Source organism: Halictus rubicundus, chromosome 4 (genome assembly GCF_050948215.1).
Source record: "Halictus rubicundus isolate RS-2024b chromosome 4, iyHalRubi1_principal, whole genome shotgun sequence".
NCBI lineage: Eukaryota > Metazoa > Arthropoda > Insecta > Hymenoptera > Halictidae > Halictus > Halictus rubicundus.
The window spans coordinates 582,865-591,612 of NC_135152.1; the positions used below are offsets into that span (position 1 = coordinate 582,865).

The 8,748-nt window shown below is 53.0% G+C and overlaps 1 protein-coding gene across 1 annotated transcript; it reads right to left on the reverse strand.

Annotated features, from left to right (window-relative positions):
• Nucleotides 1-2,144: 2,144 nt before the first annotated feature.
• Nucleotides 2,145-7,295, reverse strand: LOC143353822 (uncharacterized). The gene has a single exon (XM_076787429.1). It carries the CDS (start codon nt 7,293-7,295, stop codon nt 2,145-2,147), a length of 5,151 nt encoding a protein of 1,716 aa, XP_076643544.1.
• Nucleotides 7,296-8,748: the final 1,453 nt, after the last annotated feature.

Sequence of the window (8,748 nt, forward strand, 5' to 3'; positions counted from 1 at the left end):
TGGAGAATCGCGCACGTATGAAAGTTTAAACTTTTAGATTTTTCAATATATCCTCATGAAATTGTGACGAGCGAATGGAGGGGATTTTCCTGATGAAAATGAGGTCAAATTCGAGTGCAATCGAACAAGTTTCACTGATACGTAATGTTACGATAAAAATTACAATCTCATTAAAGACAGTCCAAATGATGTCGTATTTGGACTCATTTTGATCGGGACAAGCTCTACAACTCATTCGTCTTAACAATATTGTTCTGATTAAAAACATAAAAGCATAAATTGCCAATAATGCACGATTCTCCATCCGCTTACATTGTATGCCGTTTGGCAGTCGCTGGGTCTTCGACGTTCGGCGCTCGTCGGTCCTCGTCGGCCTTCGTCGCCGTTTATTCGTCGAGCTGGCAAAAGTTATCCGAAGATTTATTCGAAGCCTTCGAATAAATCTACTGATAAAAATGCTAAATACAGTCCAATTTGTACCGTGTTTAGTATCATTTTAATCAGAAGAATGTCACGAATTAGTTGGCGCAAGTCCCATAAAAAAATCATGAAAAACAATGAAGTTTTGCAATTGGATTGGTAGTTGTTTCACACCGATATCTCGCGACTCTACGAGCTCGGAACTTCAAAGACCAGCGACCGACCAACGGCCTACAATGTAAGCAGATGGAGAATCGTGCATTATTGGCAATTTATGCTGTTATGTTTTTAATCAGAATAATATTGTTAATACGAATGAGCTGTGGAGCTTGTCCCGATCGAAAAGAGTCCAAACACGACATCATTTGGACTATCTTCAATAAGAATGTAATTTTTATCGTAACATTACGTATCAATAAATTTGTTCGATTGCACTCGAATTTGGACTCATTTTCATCAGGAAAAGCCCCTCAATTCACTCGTCGCAATTTTATGGTGGTATATTGAAAAATCTAAAAGTTAAACTTGCATTCGTACGCGATTCTCCATCTGCTTACATTGTATGCCGTTTGTCAGTCGCTGGGTCTTTGAAGTTCGGCTCTCGTCGGACCTCGTTGCTGTTTATTCGAAGCCTTCGAATAAACGATACAGATAAAAGATGAAAAAATTGTTCCAAGTTCGAATAAATCCGCTTCGAATAAAAAAAATTATCTTTATTCATCGGATAAATTCTCGTCGAATAAAATTATTTATTCGACAGATACTTTTTTTATTCGAACCTTCGAATAACGAATAAAGTTAAAGTATCTTTTATTCGAATCGTTATTTAAATAATTTGTTATCTAAATAGTGCCCAACTATGTCTGGAAGTAGCGCATTCGATTCCCGGTTCGGCGAGGCGCATATTTTGCTATAACTTTTGAACTAATGTTGCGGAATATAGCCAAGTGCTGAGTCAGAAGGACTCAGAAAAGGTGCAGTAGAGAAAGAAAAGTGAAATATGTAAGGAAGGAGGATAGTGTGAAGAACGAGAGAGTATATAATGAAAACAAAAGATATATTCACGAACGGTAACAGTAACGGTACAGGAGTGAACGCGAAGCCCGCAGACACTTGTATTAGACGGCGATCAGTCGATCGTAAAGACAATAAATCAGCGCTATGCAAGGATCAGTCGATCACGAGCAGGAGTCAAAGGACCCCCGTTTCGGAAACGCAGGTCTACTTATACTAACGCGGGCCGTTGGTTTCGGCAGGATGAGGAGTGGGATTTTCGAAATAGGCAAGGATGAGGCAGAGCAGCCCGTTCGTTAGGACGTCCTAACGGCGTCCCAACGGTCGGGGCTGCGATGGGAACAAAGGGTAGAGGCAGTGGATTTCGGAGTTTGGAAAACAACCAACGGCCCGCGCGGCGCGTGCATGAGAATCGCACGAGAGCCAGTGTTTACAAATTCGAACAGCTGACTGTTGTCGCGCGAGGAAGACGGTGTTTACCGGCGACGGGCAAAAACGCCGAGGCGTGATCGCTCATGCACGACGCCGGTGTCGGTGGCAATAATACCCGGATTAAACGGTTAATTCGGGGAATCGAATTATAATGAAGACGGCGACGAGAAATCCGCCGATGCAGATTTTAAACATTCCGCCCGCCTTCGGCTATCGCCGAATGTGGACAGATCGCGGAAGCGGGGGAATGTCGACGGACGGCGCGGCGCGACGGCAGGTTATGCCTGGTTCTCTCCGGTCTGGAGAAGTCGGACTATTTTTGTTACCGGCCGGGTGAACGAAGTGGTGGCTGTTCTAACGGTGATGACCCGGACATGGCCGTCGGCTCCAGGGTGGACGTCGGTGATGCGTGCGAGCGGCCACTTCGTGGGGGGGGTGGCTTCGGACTTCACCAGCACGAGGTCCCCGACGCCCAGGGATGGCTGGGTGGTTGTCCACTTCCTTCGCGTTTGAATTTGGTGCAGGTATTCTGCGGACCAACGTCGCCAAAAATGTTCCACCCGCTGTTGGAGTTGTTGCCACCGGGAGAGCCGCGAGGTAGGGACGTCGTGCAGCGTGGGCTCCGGGGTGGCCAGGAGGGGGCCTCCGACGAGGAAGTGTCCCGGCGTCAGGGGGGTCAGGTCCTCTGGGTCGTCCGTCAGTGCCTGGAGTGGACGCGAATTCAGGCACGCCTCCACCTGGCAGAGGAACGTCGCCAGCTCCTCGTACGTGTGAGCGTTGTCGCCGACGACGCGACGGAGATGGTGCTTCACGGAGCGGACGGCTGCCTCCCATAGCCCGCCGAAGTGAGGTGCTCCTGGTGGAATGAATTTCCACCGCACTCCCTCCTTGGACAGCTGTCCGGCGATGGCAGCTGCTTCCTTGGACGATGCCCGGAACATGCGGCGCAGTTCCTGGTCAGCCCCCACGAAATTTGTGCCGCAGTCGCTCGTTACAGAGGCGCATGGTCCCCGTCGGCCAGTGAATCGCCGGAATGCTGCGAGAAAGGCGGCCGTGGTGTAGTCCGACACAGCTTCGAGATGGACTGCCCGGGAGCTGTAACAAACGAAAATGGCCACATACCCCTTGATAGATTTGTGGCCACGTCCTGGCGCCGTTTTTAATTTGAACGGGCCGGCGTAATCCACGCCTGTGTGGGTGAATGGGCGCGATGGCGTGACCCGGTGGAGTGGTAGGTCGCCCATTAATTGGCTGGCGGTTGCCGCCCGCCATCGGAGACATCTGATGCAGCGGGAGACGCATTTCTTCACGTTTTGGCGTCCTTGTGGTATCCAAAATCGTTGGCGGACGGATGCCAGGGTCAACTGCACACCCCCATGCAGTGTCCGTCGGTGGTGCTGCTCGACGATCATCTCGGTCAACTGTGATCCTGATGGCAGAATGATGGGGTGCTGCTCGTCATAGGAGAGCAGGGAGTTTTTTAATCTCCCTCCCACCCGTAGAATGCCCTGGTTGTCGAGGAACGGGGTCGTCGCTCGGAGGGCACTGGACGGTCGAAGAGGTTGTCCATTGTTGAGAGCAGAAAGCTCTCGTTCGAAGGTCGATCCCTGCACAATCTTGATCCAGAGCGCCTCCGCTTGGCTCACCTCCTCTGGATGCAGGATCGGGAAGACGTCTCCTGGTGACGGAGCTGGTCGACGTCTCGTCCAACGCAGACACCAGGCAGTGACCCTCAAAAGTCGGGTCAGCGATGAGTAACGATGCAGCAGGGACTCGTGCTCCGTGTCGGCTATCCGGGTGTGGAAGCTGGTCGTCGTCGGGGCCCGCTCCTCCTCGGTGGTGTCGAGCGTGGGCGAGGTCGTGTCCCACGTCGTGGGATGTTCGGTGAGCCACGCGGGTCCGTGCCACCATAGGGGGTGACTCGCGAGCTGGCTGGCGGGAATGCCTCGCGAGGCACAGTCGGCAGGGTTGTCCTGGCTGCCGACGTGGTGTAGGCGGACGTCCGGTACAGTTCGGTGGAATTCAGCCACCCTGTTGGCGACAAAAGTACGCCACCGCGTCGGTTCACCGTGTAGCCATGCGAGGGTGACGGTGGAGTCTGACCAGAGGTGACTCGTGTCGAACTGCAGTCCCATCTCGCGGCGTAGGTGGGATAGCAGTCGGGCCCCCAGTACTGCAGCGCACAGCTCGAGCCGTGGGAGAGACAGGCTCTGGAGCGGCGCTGTCTTTGTTTTTGCTGCAACCAGAGTGACCTGTGTCCGGTGTGGGTTGCTGGTCCGGATGTAGGCGGCTGCAGCGTAGGCTCGTTCGGAGGCGTCCACGAAGACGTGGAGTTGCTGAGTGGTCGGAGCTGTCTCCGTGCCCAGCCATCGTGGGAGCCTCAGCGACGTTAGGTTGGCCGCGTCGGCGGAAAGTTTCCTCCACGTTTCAGCTGCGGTCGATGGAAGCTGCTCGTCCCAGTCGAGGCGGTGCTGCCACAGCTGCTGAAGGAATATTTTCCCTCGGATGGTCGCGGGTGCCAGCCATCCGAGGGGGTCGAACAATTTTGCCACCTGGGACAACACATACCGCTTCGATAGTGTCGGAAGTGGAGACGTCGGAGGGCCCTGGAAACTGAAGGTCAGAGTGTCAGACTGTGTGTGCCACTTCAGCCCCAAGGCACTGCATCCCAGCTCTGGCTGCCAAGGTAACGTGGAGGACAGGGCAAGGTCCTCGTCGGGCAGGTGCGAGGTCAGGGCGGTGCTGTTGGCGCTCCACTTTTTTAGCGTGAAGCCGCCCGCCTTGCAGATTCCGACGAGTTCCTCCTGGGTTTGTCGGGCCTCGTCCTCGCTATCGGCTCCGGACAGGATGTCGTCCACGTAGGTGGCTTCCCTCAGGATGGCGGCACCTCGTGGGAATTGCTCCTCTTCGTCGTCCGCAAGCTGCAGCAGGGTGCGGATGGCCAGAAAAGGGGCGCAGGTCAGTCCGTATGTGACGGTGGTGAGGTGGAACACCTGGATCCTCTGGTCCGGGTTGTCCCTCCAGAGCACTCGCTGGTAATCCCGGTCGTCGGGATGCACCTGGATTTGGCGGTACATCTTTTCCACGTCCGTAAGGAAAGCGAACTTGTGTCGCCTCCACCTCAGTAAGATGTCCATGAGGTTGCGCTGTAACTTGGGACCAGCGGAGAGGAGGTCATTCAACGAGCGGCCGGTCGAAGATGGTCGGGACCCGTTGAAGACCACCCTCAATTTTGCGGAGGCGCCCGTGCCCTTCATTACTCCGTGATGAGGCAGGTAAAAGTGCGGCGCTTGGGGACACTCGAGTTCCCTGGCGACCTCCTGCATGTGGCCGAGCTGCAGGTACTCTCTCATGAAGTTGTGATAGTGGTCACGGAGGGTCGTACTGGTCTGGAGGCGCCGTTCGGTGGACAGCAGGATGCGTCGGGCAACGCTGTGCGTCTCCCCTAATCCGTGGACTGCGTCCTTGAAGCAGAGGCGAACCACGTACCGTCCGTCCGACTGCCGGTAGTGAGTCTGACGAAACCCCTCGTCGCAGGCCTCTTCTTCTGCGTTCCAGTGCCTGGTGGTCGTTGGAACTTCCTCCTGTTCCCAGAAGCGACGCACCAGAGCGGCCAGATCGTCCGTGGTGGTCGTGTGAGTGGAGACGATTCGGGAGGGTGATCCTCCTCTCGCAGTCGGCCCTGAAAGAATCCACCCGAAGATGGTTTCTTGAGCGACTGGAGCGTGTTGTCCACCGCGACGTATCCCTTCCAGAAGAATCTGGGGATACACATCCGCTCCGAGCAGGAGCTCGATCGGTGTCGCCGAGGTTGCCCTGGGGTCTGCGAGCGGCAGGCCGTTGGTGTGGGGCCAGCGCGGAGTGTGGGTGGCACCAGAGGGCTTGTAGGCCGTCAGCCTGGGCAGCACCAGTGCCTCCACCGTGCATGACCGTCCGAGTCCGGGAACGGTTGACGTCAGGGTCAGTCTGACCTTTCCTCGGGAGGTTGCTGTGGCCTTTCCTCCGGCGCCGAGGACCAGGCGCGAACACGACGTCCGAGGAAGTCGCATCGTCTGGGCCAGTGCTTCGCTGATGAGCGACACCTCAGAGCAGGGGTCAATCAGTGCGCGAGCTGTGACCATCCGGCGTCCTGCAGTCGCTGTGACCAGGGCGGTGGCGAGCAAGACAGGAACTGAGTCCGAGGTGGAGTTGAGCCTCTTCGTGGTGTGCAGCGTTGCGACCGTCGATGCGTTGCTGGATCCGTCAGACGCCTCGTGCAGCATCGTGTGGTGTGGTTGGGCACACCGTTGGCACCGCTTTGCCGACGGACAGTTCCCGACGGTGTGCGGACCGAGGCAGTTTTTACACCAGCGGCGACTCGTGACCATTTGGAGACGGGCTGCAGGGGTCAAGGATCGGAACGCGCTGCAAAAACACAAAATGTGGTCTCCTTGGCACAGGTTGCACCGAGGCCTCGATGCGGCGTCCGTGGCGGTGTGTAGCGCCTTGACCTTCGTGGGCGGCGGTTTTGATGGTGCGGGAGTGCGAGTCCCCTGACGGAACTCGAAAGCCTCGAGAGTTCTCGTCGTCGTCTCGAGAAATTCGAGGAGTTCCGAGAAGGCGGGGAGATTCACGCTGTTTCCCAGGGACTTTTCCCACTCCTTCAAGGTGTGTCTGTCCAGTCGACGGATGGTGTGGTGGACGATCCAGTGGGATTCGTCGGTGACTGGTACCCCGAGGCTGTTCAGGACCGCCGTCGCGTTGCACGTGGAGTTCAAGAGGCCCTTGAGCTCCGTTGCACTGTGATTGACACATGGCTTGATGTTGTACAATGCGTCGAACTGCGCGGCAACCAGAAGTCGTCGATTCTGGTAGCGGTGCTCTAGCAGTTTCCAGGCCTGGTCAAAGTTGGCGGCAGTGACGGGAATCCGTTGAATCAGCTGCGCTGCTTCCCCGGTGAGGCTCGCCGACAGGTAGTGGAAGCGCTCTGCATCCGTCCAGGCCTCGTCGTCGATGACCAAGGACATGAAGAGGTCCCGGAATCGCGTCCAGTCAGTAAATTGACCGGAGAACGTGGGCAGTGTGATCCGTGGCAGTGACGATCGAGGTCTGGGTCCTGGCGTGGGTGGATGGCCTGCAGTTGAGGGTGCCTGACTCTGCTCGACGTCTTCGAGCATCGTGGACAGAATTCCCTTCTGATTGCAGTACACATCCTGCGTTTGGTCGAAGAAGTCCTCGGTGAAGTAGTCCACCTGACGGTTCTCCTCAGTAGTGGAGGCGATGATTTGAGCGTCGCGGTCTTGAAACTGCGCCCAGGCCTGGTCCAAACAAGACAGTTTGGCCAAAATCGTCCCCTTGTTGATATTCGCTTTGCCCTGCTTCCGGAGATTGTCCACGGTTCGTGCGATGCGCCCGAACAGAATGTGTTGATGGGCGATAAGCGAGTCCATGACGAGAAGAAAGGAGAAGAAGAGAAAGGAAAAGTATACAAGAAAAGAGATGGAGAAGTGCGCGTGGATGGAAAAGTGGAAAGGTATCCGGCTCGAAGGACCAAATGTTGCGGAATATAGCCAAGTGCTGAGTCAGAAGGACTCAGAAAAGGTGCAGTAGAGAAAGAAAAGTGAAATATGTAAGGAAGGAGGATAGTGTGAAGAACGAGAGAGTATATAATGAAAACAAAAGATATATTCACGAACGGTAACAGTAACGGTACAGGAGTGAACGCGAAGCCCGCAGACACTTGTATTAGACGGCGATCAGTCGATCGTAAAGACAATAAATCAGCGCTATGCAAGGATCAGTCGATCACGAGCAGGAGTCAAAGGACCCCCGTTTCGGAAACGCAGGTCTACTTATACTAACGCGGGCCGTTGGTTTCGGCAGGATGAGGAGTGGGATTTTCGAAATAGGCAAGGATGAGGCAGAGCAGCCCGTTCGTTAGGACGTCCTAACGGCGTCCCAACGGTCGGGGCTGCGATGGGAACAAAGGGTAGAGGCAGTGGATTTCGGAGTTTGGAAAACAACCAACGGCCCGCGCGGCGCGTGCATGAGAATCGCACGAGAGCCAGTGTTTACAAATTCGAACAGCTGACTGTTGTCGCGCGAGGAAGACGGTGTTTACCGGCGACGGGCAAAAACGCCGAGGCGTGATCGCTCATGCACGACGCCGGTGTCGGTGGCAATAATACCCGGATTAAACGGTTAATTCGGGGAATCGAATTATAATGAAGACGGCGACGAGAAATCCGCCGATGCAGATTTTAAACAACTAAAAAAGATATCAAAGTGAAATTTAAACTGAAAAAATTAAAAAGAATCGGGTTTAATGGTATGCACTGAAATATATTTTGTATTTTTAAATAATTCTTTTTGTTTTTTAAATTTAATTACCCTTAAAAAATGTTCAAAACTAGTTATTATAAATATTGTTGTTCAATCTTTTATCAATCCCAAATAATTAAATTTATTAGAATATATGCAAATGAAAAGCAATATCAGAAGTAAATTGAATAGGTAGCTATTAAATAGTCAAATGAAATTAGTGATATCAACGTCGTATTTTTTAAAATTAAATTTAAACTACGTTCTTACTTTTGGCTAATATTGAACTAATTTAATTTCTTATAATTATGTTATTACACTGTTGTAGTTGTAATTGCACAGGGAAGAAGACTGACGTAGTAGAAAGAACAAGAAAAAAGTGTTTAACGAAAAAAAATCATTCCATGCGGGATTCGATCCGGAACCAAAATATTCTCAGCCGGAAACGTTACGTTATTATTATTATTACACTACGTCTCCTTCGATGCACTCGCGTGTCAGCCGTAATTGAATTAAGAGGAAACAACATTCTTTTGTTTCATTCATCATATGAATCCTCGACATGAGATTTAAAATTATATC